We start from the raw sequence: 21,179 nt of genomic DNA, 5'->3' as shown, positions 1-21,179 counted from the left end.
GCAGTCACATTTCATAATGACTAATTAACTTGCTTGAATTGTTCCTTGCAGTAGAGATTTTTCCCAGAAACCATATTTGTCTTTTTTGACAATTCTCCAGAGGAAGGCAAGTATGAGCAAGATATTAAGCTGCATTTTATTTTCTTCTCACAAAACACTACTGCTCATTGCACAACAATAACTTCTTGAAGACTTAGTTTTTCAGGACTTCTGAGCTTAGAAATTTCTTTAGTGACTAAAAGAGAGAAAAATATGTGTTTCACTGGAACTTGGTACAGGTGCTATGAAATGTAATACAGATTAGATTGTGGCACACAGAATGTACCTTTCAAAATTCCATCATTTGTAAGTAGAGATTTGTGATTCATCCATATCAAGATGCACTATAAATGTACAGATTCTTGGTCACTAAACTGTGTTAAATAGATGCACAGTGTTCCTTGAAAGTCTACTCATTTTAAATTCATCATCTGCGTCCATTTTATCTTCTTCAGGTCATGTCCCTAATAAACCACCAGAGATCTGTAGAATGAAAAAGAAACCAGAAGAGCCCCACAATCTCTCTGAGGTTTGCCATCCATTAATGTAAAGCAAAGATGACTTTTTTCCTAAAAGAAAAGAAATAAGGGAAAAGAAATAATCCCCTTCTATTAATTTCCTACTGCCACTGTAACAAATTAATGCAAATTGGTGGCTTAAAATAGCATAAATGTATTCTATTACAGTTTTAGAGGTCAGATGTCCAAAATCTGTTTCAATGAACTAAAACCCCACCTGGACACTCTAGGAAAGTATCCATTTCCTTGTCTTTTCCAAGTTCTAGAAGCTGCCTGCATTTAGTAGTCAGAGGTCCCATCCTCCATCTTCAAAGCCAGGAGTGTGGCATCTTCCATGCTCTTTCTCTGACTCTGACCTTCCTGCCTCCCTTTTATAAGCACCCTTATGGTTTCATTGGGTCCATCCAAATAATCCAAGATAATGTCCCATCTCAAGATCCTCAATTTAATCACATCGGCAATACCCCTTTTGCCACATAAGGTAACCTGTTCCCAGGTTTTAGGAGTTAGGATAGGGACGTTTTTGGCAAGCCTTCATTCATCCCTACGACATCTCCCACCCTTCCACACATCTCCATCTACAATTATGGTTTTTACTAGTCAGGAAGATTAGATGCAAGCACTGGAAATCAAGTCTGGTGATCGTAACCAGAAAGGGGATTTGGGGAAGGATAGATGAAACTAGGTGGGAAGGCTGGGGAACCGGATGTGGACAGGATGCAAAGGAGAGCCCCAACCACAGCCAAACTCACACTCCACGCTGTGCACGTGGCCCAGTGGTCACCACCAATGCCAGCTCTGTGCGCTGGGCACCACCACTGGCGTTGCTATTACCAGCCCCTGGATCCAGCTGTGGCAGATGTATGAATTCTCAGCGGTTTCTTTCTTTTTTTCTTTTTTAAATTTATTTATCAATTAAAAAAATAAAGAAACAAAATAAAACAACATACATAATCAGTAATTCACAATATCATCACTTAGTTGCATATTCATCATTTCTTAGACCATTTGCATTAATTCAGAAAAAGAAATAAAAAGACAATAGAAAAAGAAATAAAACAAACACAAGAAAGAAAAAAGAAAAGATTATACCTACCATACCCCTTACCCCTTGCTTTCATTGATCACTAAGCATTTAAACTAAATTTATTTTAGCATTTGTTCCCCCTATTATTTATTTTTATTCCATATGTTCTACTCCTTTGTTGACAAGGTAGATAAAAGGAGCATCAGACACAAGGTTTTTACAATCACACAGTCACATTGTGACAGCTGTATCACTATTCAATCATCCTCAAGAAACATGGCTACTGGAACACAGCTCTACATTTTCAGGCCGTTCCCGCCAGCCTCTCCATTACATCTTGAACAACGAGGTGATATCTACTTAATGGGTAGAATTACCTCCAGGATAACCTCTTGACTCTGTTTGGAATCTCTCAGCCATTGACACTTTGTCTCATTTCCCTCATCCCCCTTTTGGTCGAGAAGGTTTTCTCAATCCCTTGATGCTGAGTCTCTGTTCATTCCAAGATCTCTGTCCCACGGTGCCAGGAAGGTCCACACCCCTGGGAGTCATGTCCCATGTAGAGAGGGGTAGGGTAGTGAGAATGCTCGTTGTGTTGGCTGGAGAGAGGGGCCACATCTGAGCAACAAAAGAGGCTCTCTTGGGGGTGACTGTTATGCCTAAATTTTAAGTAGACTTGACCTATCCTTTGCGGGGTTAAGTTTTATATGAACAAACCTCAAGACTGGGGGCTCTGCCTATAGCTTTGGTTGTTCACAGTGCTTGTGAGAATATCAAGAATTCAACTTGGGGAAGTTGAATCTCTCCCCGTTCTCACCACTCCCCGAAGGGGGCTTTGCAGATGCTTTTCCACTCACTGATCAAATCACTCTGGGATTCATCGGGGCATCACTCTGGACAAACCAGCAAAATCTCATGTCCTACCTGAGATTTCAAGTACTTATGGCGTTCAATCAAACTATCTACATAAGTTATATTAGGAAATGCACTAGTCAAAATATAAATTTTGTAACTAATAAACATTTTTTGCTTTAGTCTCACACACAAGGTGACATTTTAAAATATTAATTACCATCTATTTTCAGTACCCTGTAATAATGACATTCCTTTGTTCTTCCTCATGCAAAAACATTTTTAAAATTGTACCTTGTACATTTCACTATTATTATACACTCTAGGCATTCCTAGATTATACCATCTCAATCTTTAACCTCTATCTTTCTTTCTGATTTCATTTATGTCCCCAGCCCTCCTCCCTCTATCATTCTCACATGCAGCTTCATTCAGTGTTTTAACATAATTATATTACAGTTAGGTAGTATTGTGCTGTCCATTTCTGAGTTTTTGTATCCAGTCCTGTTGACAGTCTGTATCCCTTCGGCTCCAATTACCTAATATCTTACCCTGTTTCTATCTCCCGATGGTCTCTGTTATGAACAAAATATTCCAAGTTTATTCACAATGTCAGTTCATATCAATGAGACCATACAGCATTTGTCCTTTAGTTTTTGGCTAGTCTCACTCAGCATAATGTTCTCAAGGTCCATCCATGTAGTTACATACTTCATAAGTTTATTCTGTCTTAAAGCTGAATAATATTCCATCGTATGTATATACCACAGTTTGTTTAGCCACTCATCTGTTGATGGACATTTTGGCTGTTTCCATCTCCTTGCAATTGTAAATAACGCTGCTATAAACATTGGTGTGCAAATGTCCGTTTGTGTCTTTGCCCTTATGTCCTCTGAGTAGATACCTAGCAATGGTATTGCTGGGTCGTATGGCAATTCTATATTCAGTTTTTGAGGAACTGCCAAACTGCCTTCCACTGCGGTTGCACCATTTGACATTCCCACCAACAGTGGATAAGTGTGCCTCTTTCTCCACATCCTCTCCAGCACTTGTCATTTTCTGTTCTGTTGATAATGGCCATTCTGGTGGGTGTGAAATGATATCTCATTGTGGTTTTGATTTGCATTTCTCTAATGGCCAGGGACATTGAGCATCTCTTCATGTGCCTTTTGGCCATTTGTATTTCCTCTTCTGAGAATTGTCTGTTCAAGTCTTTTTCATATTTCATAATTGGATTGGCTGTCTTTTTGTTGTTGAGTTGAACAATCTCTTTATAAATTCTGGATACTAGACCTTTATCTGATACGTTGTTTCCAAATATTGTCTCCCATTGTGTAGGCTGTCTTTTTACTTTCTTGATGAAGTTCTTTGATGCACTTCATCAAGATTAAGTGTTTAATTTTGAGGAGCTCCCATTTCTTTCTTTCTTTTTTCAGTGCTCTTGCTTTAGATGTAAGGTCTATAAAACTGCCTCCAATTATAAGATTTATAAGATATTTCCCTACGTTTTCCTCTAACTGTTTTATGGTCTTAGACCTGATGTTTAGATCTTTGATCCATTTTGAGTTAACTTTTGTATAGGGTGTGAGATATGGGTCTTCTTTCATTCTTTTGCATCTTCAATGGTGCCTAGAGATATCCAGTTCTCTAGGCACCATTTATTGAAGAGACTGTTCTGTCCCAGGTGAATTGGCTTGACTGCCTTATCAAAGATCAAATGTCCATAGATGAGAGGGTCTATATCTGAACACTCTACTCGATTCCGTTAGTCAATATATCTATCCTTATGCCAGTACTATGCTGTTTTGACCACTGTGGCTTCATAATATGCCTTAAAGTCAGGCAGTGCAAGACCTCCAGCTTCATTTTTTTTCCTCAAGATACTTTTAGCAATTCAGGGCACCCTACCCTTCCAGATAAATTTGCTTATTGGTTTTTCTATTTCTGAAAAGTAAGTTGTTGGGATTTTGATTGGTATTGCATTGAATCTGTAAATCAATTTAGGTAGAATTGACATCTTAACTATATTTAGTCTTCCAATCCATGAACACGGTATGCCCTTCCATCTATTTAGGTCTTCTGTGATTTCTTTTAACAGTTTCTTGTGGTTTTCTTTGTATAGGTCTTTTGTCTCTTTAGTTAAATTTATTCCTAAGTATTTTATTCTTTTAGTTGCAATTGTAAATGGAATTCATTTCTTGATTCCCCCTCAGCTTGTTCATTGCTAGTGTATAGAAACACTACAGATTTTTGAATGTTGATCTTGTAACCTGCCACTTTGCTGTACTCGTTTATTAGCTCTAGTAGTTTTGCTGTGGATTTTTCAGGGTTTTTGACATATAGTATCATATCATCTGCAAACAGTGAGAGTTTTACTTCTTCCTTTCCAATTTTGATGCCTTGTATTTCTTTTTCTTGCCTAATTGCTCTGGCTAGAACTTCCAACACAATGTTGAATAACAGTGGTGATAGTGGACATCCTTGTCTTGTTCCTGATCTTAGGGGGAAAGTTTTCAGTTTTTCCCCATTGAGGATGATATTAGCTGTGGGTTTTCCATATATTCCCTTTATCATTTTAAGGAAGTTCCCTTGTATTCCTATCGTTTGAAGTGTTTTCAACAGGAAAGGATGTTGAATTTTGTCAAATGCCTTCTCTGCATCAATTGAGATGATCATGTGATTTTTCTGCTTTGATTTGTTGATATGGTGTATTACATTAATTGATTTTCTTATGTTGAACCATCCTTGCATACCTGGGATGAATCCTACTTGGTCATGATGTATAATTCTTTTAAAGTGTTGCTGGATTCGATTTGCTAGAATTTTGTTGAGAATTTTTGCATCTGTATCCATTAGAGAGATTGGTCTGTAGTTTTCTTTTTTTGTAATATCTTTGCCTGGTTTTGGTATGAGGGTGATGTTGGCTTCATAGAATGAATTAGGTAGCTTTCCCTCCACTTCAATTTTTTTGAAGAGTTTGAGCAAGATTGGTACTAATTCTTTCTGGAATGTTTGGTAGAATTCACATGTGAAGCTGTCTGGTCCTGGACTTTTCTTCTTGGGAAGCTTTTTAATGACTGATTCAATTTCTTTAATTGTGATTTGTTTGTTGAGGTCATCTATTTCATCTTGAGTCAAAGTGGTTGTTCATGCCTTTCTAGGAAGTTGTCCATTTCATCTACATTGTTGTATTTATTGGCATAAAGTTGTTCATAGTATCCTGTTATTACCTCCTTTATTTCTGTGGGGTCAGTGGTTATGTCTCCTCTTCCATTTCTGATCTTATTTATTTGCGTCCTCTCTCTTCTTCTTTTTGTCAATCTTGCTAAGGGCCCATCAATCTTATTGATTTTCTCATAGAACCAATTCCTGGTTTTATTGATTTTTTCAATTGTTTTAATGTTCTCAATTTCACTTATTTCTGCTCTAATCTTTGTTATTTCTTTCCTTTTGCTTGCTTTGGGGTTAGTTTGCTCTTCTTTCCCCAGTTCTTCCAAGTGGACAGTTAATTTCTGTATTTTTGCCCTTTCTTCTTTTTTGATATAGGCATTTAGGGCAATAAATTTTCCTCTTAGCACTGCCTGTGCTGCATCCCATAAGTTTTGATATGTTGTGTGTTCATTTTCATTTACCTCGAGATATTTACTGATTTTTCTTGTAATTTCTTCCTTGACCCACTGGTTGTTTAAGAGTGTGTTGTTGAGCCTCCACATATTTGTGAGTTTTCTGGCACTTTGCCTGTTATTGATTTCCAACTTCATTCCCTTATGATCTGAGAAAGTGTTTTGTGTGATTTCAATCCTTTTAAATTTGTTAAGACTTGCTTTGTGACCCAGCATATGGTCTATCTTTGAGAATGATCCATGAGCACTTGAGAAAAATGTGTATCCTGCTGTTGTGGGGTGTAATGTCCTATAAATGTCTGTTAAGTCTAGCTCATTTATTGTAATATTCAAATTCTCTGTTTCTTTATTGATCCTCTGTCTAGATGTTCTGTCCATTGATGAGAGTGGGGAATTGAAGTCTCTAACTATTATGGTAGATGTGTCTATTTCCCTTTTCAGTGTTTGCAGTGTTTGCCTCATGTATTTTGGGGCATTCTGGTTCGGTGCATAAATATTTATGATTGTTATGTCTTCATGTTGAATTGTTCCTTTTATTAGTAGATAGTATCCTTCTCTGTCTCTTTTAACTGGTTTTACATGTGAAGTCTAATTTGTTGGATATTAGTATAGCTACTCCTGCTCTTTTCTGGTTGTTATTTGCATGAAATATCTTTTCCCAACCTTTCACTTTCAACCTATGTTTATCTTTGGATCTAAGATGTGTTTCCTGTAGACAGCATATAGAAGAATCCTGTTTTTTAATCCATTCTGCCAGTCTATATCTTTTGATTGGGGAGTTCAATCCATTAACATTTAGTGTTATTACTGTTTGGGTAGTACTTTCCTCTATCATTTTGCCTTTTGTATTTTATATGTCATATCTAATTTTCCTTCTTTCTACACTCTTCTCCATACCTCTCTCTTATGTCTTTTCGTATCTGTCTCTAGTGCTCCCTTTAGTATTTCTTGCAGAGCTGGTCTCTTGGGCACAAATTCTCTCAGTGATTTTTTGTCTGAAAATGTTTTAATTTCTCCCTCATTTTTGAAGGACAATTTTGCTGGGTATAGAATTCTTGGTTGGCAGTTTTTCTCTTTTAGTAATTTAAATATATCATCCCACTGTCTTCTTGCCTCCATGGTTTCTGCTGAGAAATCTACACATAGTCTTATTGGGTTTCCCTTGTATGTGACGGATTACTTTTCTCTTGCCGTTCTCAAGATCCTCTCTTTCTCTTTGACCTCTGACATTCTGTAGTAAGTGTCTTGGAGAACATCTATTTGGATCTATTCTGTTTGGGGTACGCTGTACTTCTTGGATCTGTAATTTTAGGTCTTTCATAAGAGTTGGGAAATTTTCAGTGATAATTTCTTCCATTAGTTTTTCTCCTCCTTTTCCCTTCTCTTCTCCTTCCGGGGCACCCACAACATGTATATTTGTGCACTTCATATTATCATTCAGTTTCCTGAGTCCCTGCTCATATTTTTCCGTTTTTTTCCCTACAGTTTCTGTATCTTGTTGGATTTCAGATGTTCCGTCCTCCAGTTCACTAATCCTAACCTCCGTCTCTTGAAATCTACCATTGTAAGTTTCCATTCTTTTTTTTTCATCTCTTCTACTGTACCTTTCATCCCCATAAGTTCCATGATTTGTTTTTTCATACTTTCCATTTCTTCTTTTTGTTCATTCCTTGCCTTCTTCATATCCTCCCTCAATTCATTGATTTTGTTTTTGATGAGGTTTTCCATGTCTGTTCGTACATTCTGAATTAGTTGTTTCAGCTCTTGTATCTCATTTGAACTATTGGTTTGTTCCTTTGGCTGGCCATATCTTCAGTTTTCCTGGTGTGATTTGTTATTTTTTGCTGGCATCTAGACATTTAATTACCTTAATTAGTTTATTCTGGTGATTGCTTTCACTTATTTACCTAGGGTTTTCTTGCTAGATGAGTTTGTTGTGTGTCTGTTCTTTGACCTTCAGGTCAGCTTTTTCTGGACCTCTAGCTTAGGTTTTGTTTAACAGAGGATAATTTTTCAGTTCTTGTTTTCTTATTTCTTGCCCTGCTTGTATGGGGCCTTTTCCCTCCCCACCCTTAGGAGGGTCTACGTAAGTATTGTAGACTCCAGCCGGATTTTCCTGGACTAAACTGGCCTCCTATCAGGGGGAAGGAGTCACCTGCATCAGATTTCCCTGAGGGTGAGACCCAGCAGGCTAAAAGACTTTCCTGTGAAGTCTCTGGGCTCTGTTTTTCTTATCCTGCCCAGTATGTGGCACGTCTGCCTGTGGGTCGCACCAGCAAAAGATGTTGCGGCACTTTTAACTTTGGAAGATTCTCCCTGCTGGGGGTGTGGTGGAGATGGAGGACAGCTTGTAGGCTGGTTTTAATGGCTTCAAATTGCCAAGCCCTAGGGCCTGAATTCCTTGAGAGAGGGATTCCACCTGAGTTGGGCTTCACCCCTCTCCTGGGGAAGGCACAGGTGGGAGACAGTCCTGAAAGCAGCCCGTTTCTGCCTATGCCTGGGGCAGTTGCAGCCTGAGAAGTCCTGCCACTGAATCCAGATGCTGCCAAGTCTCCATAGAAACACAGCCACTAAAACCTCCGTTTCCTTCCCTTTCCTCTTTTTCCATGAGCCCAACGAGCAAACTCTGCCAGGTTTGGAGTCTCCTTTCCCTCTGGGAAGCCGCCTGTGGGGGAGGGGTGTCAGGCACTGGCCGCCGCGGCTTCGGGAACTCACGGTTTTGGGGAAGCTTGCAGCCGGTCCACCTGGTTCAGACTGGAGTACACTGTGTCTGGTCACTGACGTGGCTCCGGGAGCTGTTCTGTACTGTTTCTGGTTATTTAGTAGTTGTTCTGGAGGATGAACTAAAATGTGCACCTTGCTAAGCTGCCATCTTGGCCCCTCCCTCCCTCTCTCAGTGGTTTCTTGAAGCTGTATGCCACCGTCTGCACCTTCAAACCCCGGGCTGTGGGAAGGAGGTGGGGAGACATCTGATTGCCCGACATACATTATCTGTTTGTAGCTGGTTGCTGCGTGTGGGAGAGGGAATATCTGCCCCATGGAAGTTTCCACAGTGAAAAGCCCTACCTGCCTCTTACCTATCTTAGTTCATTCTAGTGCATGGCAACTAAAAATGGCAAATATCCACTAAGCATTCAGACTCAAGAACAGGGATCTGCTTTGCTTAAGCACAAGTCTGCGCTTTTGAAGAATCTTAGACCACTGATGAAAAAGTTGGAAGTTGCCCATTTTTGGCATATAGAGTTTTACTACACTTTGATGTCAGACCATCACCTCTGTGTGATCCATGTCTTTTAGGAAAATTCCTGGGTAGCTGCTGTTTCTCATCTTTTCCTTCTTCTTTTCTTTTTAACAATACACTGGCCATGAATCTATTTCTTACCTTCTTCTACCTGTACTTACCATGCACTTACTGAGTGGAAATAAAAGCATGAAAATAATCCCTTGACTGTGTCTAAGCACACCCTGCTATACTTCACATACGAGGATGACATTGAAATCCACTAAATGATTCATCATTTGACTTGTTTTTCAAGGTGTGGAAGTGAGTTTGTTCTGACATATCATGTTCTCTTCCCTGGGCTTCTGGTGCATTTTTGAGATGTGTGCCGTTGCCCTTTCCCTTGCCAACTGACACAGACTGGGGTCAGATCTTTGCATTTGGCCTAATAATTTGAATTCTAACCCAAAGCTAAATCTTCCCTGTGGAAGTATCACTTAAAAACAGCTGAACTACTAGAGGTAGGAGTTTAGAAAGAGAAGAAACTAAAAAAGATGCTTGTGTTTTAAGAAAAATATGACAGAAAAAAAAAAACACTCCAATAATTTGAAAAACATACCTTTGTTTCTTCTAATATGAATCCTCTTCAATATCTAGAACTTCTGAAAGAAAGGCCTAGGGAGGTCCACGTGTCAGCTCTGACCAAAACCTTTATGACACAAGCCCTTGGTTAGAGTGGCTTTGACCCCAGGAATGTCAAGAGCAAAAATAAAGAAAGAAGTCTTATAAAGATCCATGCTCTGGCCCAGTCATCCCATATATAGAAACCTAGCCTTAGGAAATAAAGATATGTAAAGGAAATTAATGTCTAATGAAATTCATATAGAAGTTAATTATAATAGTAAGAATTTGGAAACAATCTAAAAGTTCAATGACTGCAATATCATTAATACTTACTGGTCTTTTAATTTGTGTTAGGCATGGCACTGAGTGCTTTATATGAACTATCTCATCAAACCCCATGAATGAAGAACTGTTATCCAATTTTACAAATGAAGAAACTGAGTCACAGAGACATTAAGCAACTTGCCCAGGGCCACGCAGCTGTAAGCAGTGGAACCAGAACTCGAATCAAGTTTTGCTTTGACTCCAAAACTGGTGTCTGGAACCACTAAGCTATACAATTTCTCAATAGGAGGATAATTGAATGAATATGACACAAACATATGATGAAATATTGAATAGTCATTAGTATAATGGTTTTAATAAAGTGAGGAAATGGTCATGATGTACTATTGTGTGAAAGAAAACAGGACAATATTTATTGATCTCAACTTGAGTACAGACTTTCCAAATATAAAAATAATTGGTTTTAGTCTGTGAACACATAGAAAATTATATGTTCTTCTCCACACTCTTTTATACTTTTCAAGCATCTTACAATTCACATGTATTGCTTGCACAATGAAGGAAAAGGAAGAAAAGTATTTTAGGCTAGAAGACTCTGAGAGTCAGTGCTAAATGGATGGGCTCAGTCATAGCCCGGTCTGGTGGGTCCAGAGCTGGGCCCCGGGAGTGGCAGTGGCTTCAGCTCTGCCTGGGAGAGGAAGGGTGCAGAGCTCCCTGGGCTGCCCATCCCGAGACTGCCTCCCGTGGGGCGATGCTGTAAGTGACAGGGCCAGTGACCAGCACAAACTAGAAGTCAGAACTGGATGGAAATTTTCTCTCCTGACCTCCCTCCTAGCTGGGTGTACTTGGGCAACTTCCTCATCCATGAAAGAGGACAGCCACAGCATTTTCCCCCTGATTGGATTGTTGGGAGGACTGAACGAGAGAAGGAACGCAAGCCTAGTACATTACCTGGGACAGAGTTACGCTCAACACAAAGAATAATAGAACACTTCGCCCATGGTAGACATAGAGGGAAGAGGCGGAGGAGATTGATTTGGCATCATCCTAAGAACAGATGGGATACATTATTTCTAAAACTAGGTCCCTCTGAACAGATTTGATTAAATTACGATGGTATTTGGGGTAGGCCAAGTAATGCAGTCACTTATGTCACTTCTTTTTGTCCAAGACTGAGACATTGCATTTCTTGTTTGAAACTGTTCCAAGTTGGCTAGAAACACATTGTCTTCTATAAAGCTAACTCCAAACTCCAAAGTGAATGGGTGTGAGTTCTGTAAAAGTTCTTACCCAATTAGACATGCATTGGGTATTCTGAGCAGGCTCAGGTAGGAGCTGTGAGGGTAGCAGGCACAAGTGTGACATTCTGTGTGGGACTGAATTGTCTTATTATAGACATACCACAGGCACTAAATAAACAATGTAAGTATCCTGAGGCTTTTCTAGCCGTTAGGCCATACACTGATAATTAGAGCTGATGTAAACACTGTTTTTCAGGCATGAGGGCTCTGTGGACTGTAATTTTGTGTTTGTGAAAGCTTTTGTATGTTAAAATACTTGAAGAAAATACTGAAAAATATTAATAGTGGGGTGGGATTAGGCATGTTCTTTTTCTATCTTTTTTCTTCTTCATTTTTTTTTCTCCATTATGGTTACTGCTTTTATAATGAATGTTAAGTATGATTTCATAAGAAATGACCTAGCCACTTGGTGGCAGTGTGCCATGAAGAATAGATGCTTCATTTCAACCCTATGCTTACCAATTCTGTCATTGGCTTGATTTCTTTCTCTCACAGTCTTCTTTATAAATTGTCCTACTTTAGATTACTGATTCTTTGTGAAATTACCTCTGATAATTAAGCACCTATTTTAAATGACTTTAATTTAATCTAGTTTAAATTAATGCAGCTGGTAGGTTTGAAATTATGATAACAAATAGACTCTAAAGGAAGATTGTGTTTATTTTCCAAACAGGCTGATAAAGCCCTAGTCAGATATGAAAATTACTTTTACATAATTCAAATTAATAACTTTCTTTGCCAAACAACCACCTGTAGTTTATACAACAGAATTACGTTAACCTGTATTAAATGCCAACGGCATCATATATTAGTTTCTAATAAGACTGCTAATTTAAAAATAATAAAAGTGAAGGCACAAATAACTCAGCAGCACATGCTGTAAACCTGTGATTTTGCCAAATAGAAAATCATGCTAATTTTAATGAAATATTTCTATTCTTAAAATTTCACAATAACATAGATTCAGGCTCCTGTTCAAGCTTGAACATAGCCTATAAAATACCCATTTGGCTGCATAAGTCTGGCTGTTGGCCACCAGGGCGTAACTTTGCTCCCTCAGAGTTTAAATGAACCTCTTACCCAGGGAGTAAAAGAGGCTTAGTGAAGCTTAAGAAGCCATAAAAGGATTTTGGATCCATCACTTTCACAATGATAAAATTTCCTCTTGCTGTAGAGAAGCCAGAATAAAAGCATAGAAGAAAACTTTCGTCTTTTTCTGATAGTTTCCTCTCCTAAAACCCCCAACCCATTGATCTTAGGAAACTACCCTTCAACTGAGCCCGGACCTGGACCAACATAAGCCTTTTTCAAAAACTTCCAAATACCTGTAGGAACCTTTTTATTAGAAACTCTCACAGACAGCTGCTTGGGTCAAACAGCTTATGAGTCAAGCCTGTGCTATCTCAGGGGCAGTTCAGGGCACCTCAAGATGTGCATTTTCCCTGGCTCCAAAAACAATATATTTTTTAAAGAATTTGGACACTGAAACCAGAATAACTGGAAAAAAGAAAAGTAAAGAAAAAGGGCTTGAGGCATTCTCAGGGCTCCAGAGCTTAGAAACCTCTTCAGGGATAACTGTCAGTTGGGAGAATTGAGCTCTTGATGTCCCCTCTGGCAGCTTTTAATTTTCTTGACCGAAGAGATGACTGAGGCAGCCCCAGGACCCTTTTGAATTCAAACTGAAAGTGAATTAGCTGCCAAGGCTGTGCATCCCAGGTCGGAAGCTTTCATTAGCTGTGTCCTGGAGATCTTCATGTAGGATGACTAGACAAGGCTGGCCAGGATCCCTGCCAATGAGAACAGAGCAGAGGAAAGTCATTAATGACATTTCAACCCTATATTACTACCCCAAAGTGTCTGCTAATCAAAACTGGGTTCCTTACATGGAGCCAAGAAAGGGTGAACCCAGCACCGTAAAGATTGTGCAAAGGCAAAAGTGACACATTTTGGAGGCTCTTAAGAAAGCCTAAACGTTATTGCATCATTTCTTGGAAGGGATCAGAGATCAGTTTTTGTGTAGTTTTTTTGGCTCAGTAGAATATAACTCCTTGGTATCCATAGCCTAGACGGCTCATGAAATTAGTAGACACACCCTGCAATTCCATAAGCCTTGGATAGTTTTTATAGTCCTTGCAGTGTTTCCTCCTTTGAGATTTGCCCAATTAGAGAAAAAGAAGGAGGAGGAAGAGGAGGTAGGGGGTAGGGGAGGGAGATACGGCAAAGACACACATTCGAAGGCCATTGCCTTTGTTCCGTCTTTTAAGCCTATTAAAAATTAACAGTTCTAAGATTCCACAAGGGTTCCAGGCACTAGAGGAACTTTCCAGAAACCTACAACCTCCAGATGGGTCCCTGGTCCAGATAAGTCCTGATATCTAGCCCAGCCTCTCCAGAACATCAAATAGTTCCATCTCCCTACACCATATTAGTGACAGATCCTTCCAATAGCAAAAATTTAGACTTGCCATAGCCCAAACACCCCAAAAGAGAGGTAGGGAAAGATCAAAGGTGATGGTGGAATTATACAATGAAGATAGTTTTTTGAATATGAATGCTGAAATCATTACATTGATATCTCTTTTAGTCTCCAGTATTTTAGAGCAGGAAGAAGTAAAAACCTAAAATTGTGGAATTGTAACCCATGTCAACGTGTGAAATATGTTCTATAACTAATTGTGGTGGTGTGCTTCAAAATTTATAGCTTTTTTAGTATATATGTCATTTTTCACAAAACAATGAAGGAAAAAAATCAATTGTAATGATAAAAAAAATTTAAGCCCTCTAGCCTCCTATAGTCTGGAATAGCTAGAAAGAAAAATCTGAGAGGATTGTATTGTAACCCAGGATAAACTCTGGGACCTGTCCTGTAACCACTTGTTGAAGAGTGCTTTGAAAACTATTGCTTTTTTATTTCTTTACTTTGTATATATGTTATACTATACAATTAAAAAAGTTAAAAAAAAAAAAAAGTTAACAGCAACTTTAATGCTACTGGTTTACCCTATCTCTAAAGAAGTAAAGAAACTATTAGGAAACTGGGCAACCTGTGTGCAAACTGTAAGGAGCTGACATTGTTTCCTTTTTGTTTAAGTTCCCCAGGTCACACCAAAATCGTTCCAGCACAACACTGGGAATTCTGGACTTCCAATTGCTTCCATCCTTAAAGGACATCTTACCTCTGGTAAGAAGACACCATTTAGGTATTTTTTTTTAGTAGTCTTTACTAAACATCCGTTTTAATCATACATGGTGAAAAATCATGCCAGGCATATGCTTCTGGGTAATAAAGATGTTCCATAAGCTTTCTACAGGAAAAAGAAAATCGAAAATCACAGAGCTCTGCTTAAAACTGAATTTAAGTGGTTTAGGTGGGTTTTGTGAATTTAGTGGTTTTGCTTTTTCAATGGGTTGGATATACTTCCATTTTAATAAGTGCTGGGACTTAGGACCACAGAGCTTCTTTTAAAAATATATCATTATTTGAATTTCTAGCATGTGCTGGGAGTTTTCTATACACCTTATTTTTCAATCTTCAAAACACTCTGTAAGTGTTGTGTATCCATTTTATAGATGAGGAAATTGGAGTTCAGAGATGTTGAGGAACTTGTCCTGGGTCACACAGCTGCTAAGCGACAATTAAAATTCAAATCCTGTTTTTTCAAACCCTGAAGACTTGTTCTTTCTGCTGTACAAAACTTCCCAATTTATTTGTATCATGACAATATTTTTCCCTTGATGAGCATACCTACATGTTTTAGGCAGGAAAAAATATTAGATTGGGTCATGCTATGGGTAAATATAACTCAATAGAGAAATTTCTAATTAAAAAACTTTAGACATGACTATTTCACTGTTGATCATGGGTAGACCATTTATCTCCTTGCCTAGAAATCTGGCAGGAACAGTATAAGAATGCTTACAGGTTGTATTGAATTCTTTGGACTTTCATTTATTTACATTTATAAATATTCATTAAGCAATTACTATGTGCCAGATGCTGTTTTGACTGCTAGGGAATTAGCAGTGAGCAAAAGGAAAAAAGCCTGTGTCTTCATGGAGTTTGCAGTCTAGACAGACAGCGGTGAAAACAACAACCAGAAAATAAGTCAGGTGGTGGTGTTTTAAAAAACAGGAAGATAAGCAGACTTTGATCATGTAGATGTGAATCAGTTACAAGCGAGCACAGATCTCTAATTATAGATGCCTCCACACAACCCGCTCCTTCAGCTTTCTGCGGAAGCTGCGAAGTTTAGGAACTCGTGGTCGTTCGATGAGATGTGTATTATTATCCCTATTTTATAGAAAGAGAAAACAGGAGCCTCAGCAAGCTTATAATTATGCCCCAAGGTCACAGAGCTGATAAGTGGCAGAGCCCAGGAGCTCAGACTCACATTCTTCTTGGTCCCTCTGGCCCCTCCTAAGACCCCACCACCTTGAGCCCATTTAGCCTGAGGGTCCTCTGTTCTCCTCTAGGTACTAACGCCCAATGCCATGTGGCAGCCAACACCCCACAGGAGTGTCCTGAAGTCTTTAGCAATAGCTCATTATCCCCAGGAAATAACTAATTTCACATCCCAGAGCGACTTTGGAGTGAGTTAGAGCTGTTGTGGTCCTCCAGTTGGCTCTAGGAGAGGAGCTAGATAGTCTAGAGATGCCCAAGTACCTACAGTAGGTAGGGCTGGGAAATGATTAGGACAGGACCAATTCAGTGTCTGCCACGTGGGAAGTATCCAATTAACATTTGCCCAAGGGAGGGGGAGGGGATGGAAAGGAGGCCAATCCCTAGCATGGTTCTAGAACAAACTACAGCATGATCGGTTATGTCAAATTAGTATCCGTATTTGAAAATATGGTTTTTCACATACCAGGAAGAAAATGTGATAAGCCTAGTAGGTAACTCACGTGGAATATATGATAGCAATTATTTAAAGACTTCAGGTGATTGACTGAACTTCAAACTGCAAGAAAAGCATTGCTTTTAAAATAAAATGTGAATGCAAGACAAATGGCAAATTTGATTTCTTCCGTATTACATGTATCATTCTAAGTAGGGTGAATGCCTTTTCTCAGCGGGAAAAATTCATGAGCCATGAATTTTGAGGAATGGTGACAAGAGACACATAAATTCTGTTTCACACAAAAGGCTAAAAACAAAACCCAAAAATGCCTTGGTTGTGATTGTGGCCAGCTTTAGACCCTATGACAAATAGCAACTGGGAATCTTCACTTGTGCCAGACAAACTAAATGAGGCTCCTAATTAAATGTATTTGAATAAAATGTGCATGTGCCAGCTCAGGGAAATGTCTGATGCTGACCACGTTTGCCAGAGATGCATTTCTAGAAAGCTACTGCCATCCGACACATGCAGTTTCATTTCCTCAAACAAAAGGAGACTTCCAGGAGTACAGCCTTGCAGTCTGCAAAGGCACTCACTTTATAGATCAATGAGAAGATTAATTTTTGCTTTCCCCTTGAGATTAACAGCCTTTGCTCTGAGCAGAGAAGAGCAAACAATGACATCTGGCCTCTCGTGACCACGAATGCTTAGCTAAAATGATTTTTCTTTCCTTTTAGACAACAGGGAACAAGACACTGGACTTTTATTGGGAATGGTTCTCTTGGCCACTATGTTGTCAGTTCTTTCTTTGATTGGGATGTTGAATAGATCACTCCGAACTCGGTAGGTTTTTGTAAAGTTTTTTTTTTTCATTTCAATCATGTATATGAACCACCAAAATATAAAGTGGATTCCATTATTCACTGGAAAAAATCCAATAACGTTTTTGTTCTGAGAAGGGAAAAATAGAAGAAGCAAGGTTTAATGAGCACCTACTCATGCCATGCTTTTTACAGATGTCATTCATTTATTCTTCCATGGACCTTGTCAGAAAAGCTTCATGGCCTGTTTTACAGATAACTTAAATAAGGCTTACAGAGGCTGAGTCGTTGGCTCAAGGTCACCAAGCACCAAGCTAGGAATCCAGACACTTCTGACATCCAAGCTCCTGTTCTCTCCTGTACTACAAAGCCTTTCCATTGTGCCTCAAGTTTATCTACAGTGTCTGGATTCCTTGGAGTGCTTAAATAGGATGCCTTGGATTCTCCCCGAACAAACCAGTGAATGGGTGTGGAGAGAAGTGTGGCAAAAGCAATGCTCACGTTTGTCACTTTGTTACCCATAGTGAGGTCTCAGCTCTAGCATCCAGCCCGGATGCCCCTTCTCTTTGGCTTCCTTCAATCATATTTTTTCCATCATGGTATTGATAGAGCTCTATGCCCAGTAATTTAAAATGAGACTTTGAGATCAGTAAGGCCTCTGCTTTTCTAAATTTTACTAGATGCATTGAGTGTTTCTAACCTGTTCATAGGCTGGTGTTGTTTAGTGGGTGTTCTAGTTTGCTAGCTGCTGGAATGCAACACACCAGAGACGGATTGGCTTTTAATAAAAGGGGATTTATTTTGTTGGTTCTTCAGAGAAAGGGCAGCTAACTTTCCACTGAGGTTCTTTCTTACGTGGAAGGCACAAGATGGTCTCTGCTGGTCTTCTCTCCAGGCCCTTGGGTTCCAACAACTTTCCCCAGGGTGACTTCTTTCTGCATCTCCAAAGGCCTGGGCTGAGCTGCTAGTGTTGAGATGAGGAATGCTGAGCTGCTTCGGCTGTGCTACATTGAGCTCTCTCATTTAAGCACCAGCCAATTAAGTCAAAGGTCACTCATTGCAGCAGACACGCCTCCTAGCCGACTGAGATGTAATTAGCAACAGATGAGGTTCGCATACCATTGGTTTGTGTCCACAGCAACAGAACTAGGTATGCTCACCTGGCCAAGCTGACAACTGAATCTAACTAACACAGTGGGCCATGTCCCAGTCCATCCAGCCGTTCACGAATTTGATACATATGAATGTTCTTTGCCAAACGGGCACTGAGTTTCTCTTTCCTGCTATCATTTGCTTTTTGAGATTATTTTTCTTTTGAACTTATGATCAAAGGCAGTAGAAAGATTCAGAGTGAGCTGTTCTAAATAAATTATGCTAATGATTTTCTATTTATGTAGGCTTTTCCTCAGAACCTAAGTCATATTTCAAAGTGTAAATTGCACATTAATAAACATATCCCTAATACCCCCGAGATGAGCAAACTCACGTGGAACTTTATCTTAGGTTATTTTAAAATACACTTGATTATTTTGGGTAGTGGACACTGGAGATGGTAGCACAGTATTGGGGATGTAATTAACAGCATTAATTATATATTTGAGTTCAAATTAGAATTAGAGGGTTTTATGATAAAACATTCTCTTTAAATTTTTTGTGGTTATGGGTACCTTGGAGAGTTCTACAAAACATGCCTTAAGTTTTACAAACTTTTCCACTTTGATGTCTCCCACTTGTAATGGTTTGCCATATTTAACATGTGTACAATTTCACTGCCAAGAAGGTTTGTGCACTTATCTTGAATCTCTTATGAGGTGGGGTTTTTGTTTGTTTTTTAGTGTTCCTGCTCTTTAGAATGAAGTAGAGTGATAAAGACAAGAGAAAAGTCTATAAAGATATTAGGTCAACCTCCCACTTAACTTTTTAAACTGACAGATGGAAATCTTAGCTCCTGAATCAGGAAGTTTGATTTTTTTTTATACATCCTGTCCTAATTAATTTCTTAGTCTCCTTTATGAGAACTTGCAGTGGTCCTAAAGTAAAATACTTCTAATGTGTCATTTTTGTCTTTTAGAATTAAAAGAAGAATCTTATTGCTGATACCAAAATGGCTTCATGAAGATATTCCCAATATGAAAAACAGTAATGTTGTAAAAATGCTGCAGGTAACCAAACACTATCAAGTAAAAACTGAGTGGCAGCTGAGAGCAAGAGTGAAGTTCAATCATTAGAGCAGAATTTCCATTTAAATAAATAAATGTGTATATATTAGCATATATTATATATACATATGAAGAAACAAAAGGGTACGTATTTCAAACTCTGCTTAAAAGATATGAAATAATGGAGTTGGGGGGAAAGCAGGGGAGGAAGAAAGAAGCAGCGCTATTCAAAAGAGTAAAGTGAAGAGAAAGATCACGGACCAGGTGCCGAAGTGACTTGTCGATCAAGCAGTTGGTTGGCAGCTTTAGGGACAGAGAATGCAGGACAGAAACTAACTGGAATGAGCCTCAAAAACTCAAAGGGGCTTCTGTTTACAGGAGATCAGAGAAGCAGGTGGAGCCCAAAGGGGGCACCTCTTAGAGACCCTGTAGTGTGCAAGAAAATTATGATGAGATATTGTCACCAAGCGTGGTCTGGGCTTCCATTTGGCCAAGGAAGGGAAAGGAAAACTCTGCGGGTGTAGAAGATTTGCTGGTCGTAGATGTGCTGTGCTCCTATGGAGAAGAGGAAGGTGTCTGCTCCATGTGTTTCTGCTATTTTGTGGGACTCTGGTCCAGCCCTCAAGGGGCTCACAGCCCTGTCAGAGGGACAGACACATCATCTAAGCATTGCAAAGTCACAATATAACTTCAATGAGAGAAATAAGCCTAAACATGTGATGGAAGTGCAGGGAAAATCTTTTGAAAGATGAGGAGTTTCTCAGGAGAAGGAGAAAGCATTTAAAGTAGAGGGGACAACAGGAGCAAAATCAGAGAGGTAAGAACAGCATGTCGGGTATTGCTTTATCAAAAAGCGCGACATGAGAATTCGCTAGAATAATGCCGAATTGGGACCAGATTAAAGAAAATCTTGTTATGGAACTCAGACTCCATTCTTTCAATCAATGGTTTTCAAATTTCTTTTAAATTTGAAAGAAAGACTCTTTGGTTCAAATGATGTGAGGAAGCCAAGTATTTCTCACATAAAAGTTGCTCTGTTTGAAGCTCTAGCAAGAGAAAAATCAGAGGTCCATTAATCCACTCCTTCCCCAGTTCCAGAGGAGTCCCCAGCATAGCAGTTCTTAGCATTGGTTGCGTATTCAAATCAAGTCACATTCTGGAAGCTCAGGGGTTAGGACGGAGAGGGGACCCAGATGGAAATATTTTTTAAAGCTTTCTAAGTGGATCCACTATTCATCCAAGGTTGTGAACCACTGTTAAGGGGTTGAAAACTACTGCTAAAGAAAATTAGGAGTCCCTGAAAGTGTTTTCTTTTGGAATTGATGTGGTCCCCAAAAAGAGGCAGAAAAGGAGGGTCAGAGAAATGAGTAGGGGGGTGCATCAAAGTAACAAGAAGCAAGGATCTGCAGTGCTGACCACCTTGTAGAGGGTCTGTAAAATAAAAAGTGACATGTGTTCTTGGAATGGGACATGGAGGAGGTCACTGGCCATCTTGGCCCAAAGTTAAGCTGAGAAGGGAATGGAAGAGGGGTGTGTTAGTTTGCAAGCTGCCAGAATGCAATATACCAGAATTGGAATGGATTTTATAAAGGGGAATTTAATAAATCGCAAGCTTACATTTCTAAGGAAGTGAAAGTGTCCAAATTAAGGCACCAACAAGAGGTTACCTTCACTCAAGAAAGGCCAATGGGTCAGAAACACCTCTGTTGGCTGGGAAGTCATATGGCTGGCATCTGCTTATCCCTTGCTCCTGGGCTCCATTGCTTTCAGCCCCTGTTCCTGGGGGGGCTCCTCACTTGACTTCTCCAAGTCTGGCTTTCATCTCTTGGCTTCCCTTGGCTCTTTCCAGGTTCTTGCTTGCTTAACATATCA

General features: G+C 39.3%; 1 protein-coding gene across 1 annotated transcript in view; it reads left to right on the top strand.

Annotated features, from left to right (window-relative positions):
• IL23R (interleukin 23 receptor) overlaps window positions 1-21,179 on the top strand; it is a 73,428-nt gene that overhangs the window by 46,960 nt on the left and 5,289 nt on the right. The window contains exons 8-10 of the mRNA XM_077119506.1: window positions 14,581-14,670; window positions 17,065-17,170; window positions 19,220-19,310. Coding sequence (XP_076975621.1) covers window positions 14,581-14,670; window positions 17,065-17,170; window positions 19,220-19,310 — 287 coding nt within the window. The remainder of the gene's footprint in view (window positions 1-14,580; window positions 14,671-17,064; window positions 17,171-19,219; window positions 19,311-21,179) is intronic.

This window comes from Tamandua tetradactyla, chromosome 11 (genome assembly GCF_023851605.1).
Source record: "Tamandua tetradactyla isolate mTamTet1 chromosome 11, mTamTet1.pri, whole genome shotgun sequence".
NCBI lineage: Eukaryota > Metazoa > Chordata > Mammalia > Pilosa > Myrmecophagidae > Tamandua > Tamandua tetradactyla.
This window is presented reverse-complemented; position numbering and strand designations above follow the sequence as displayed.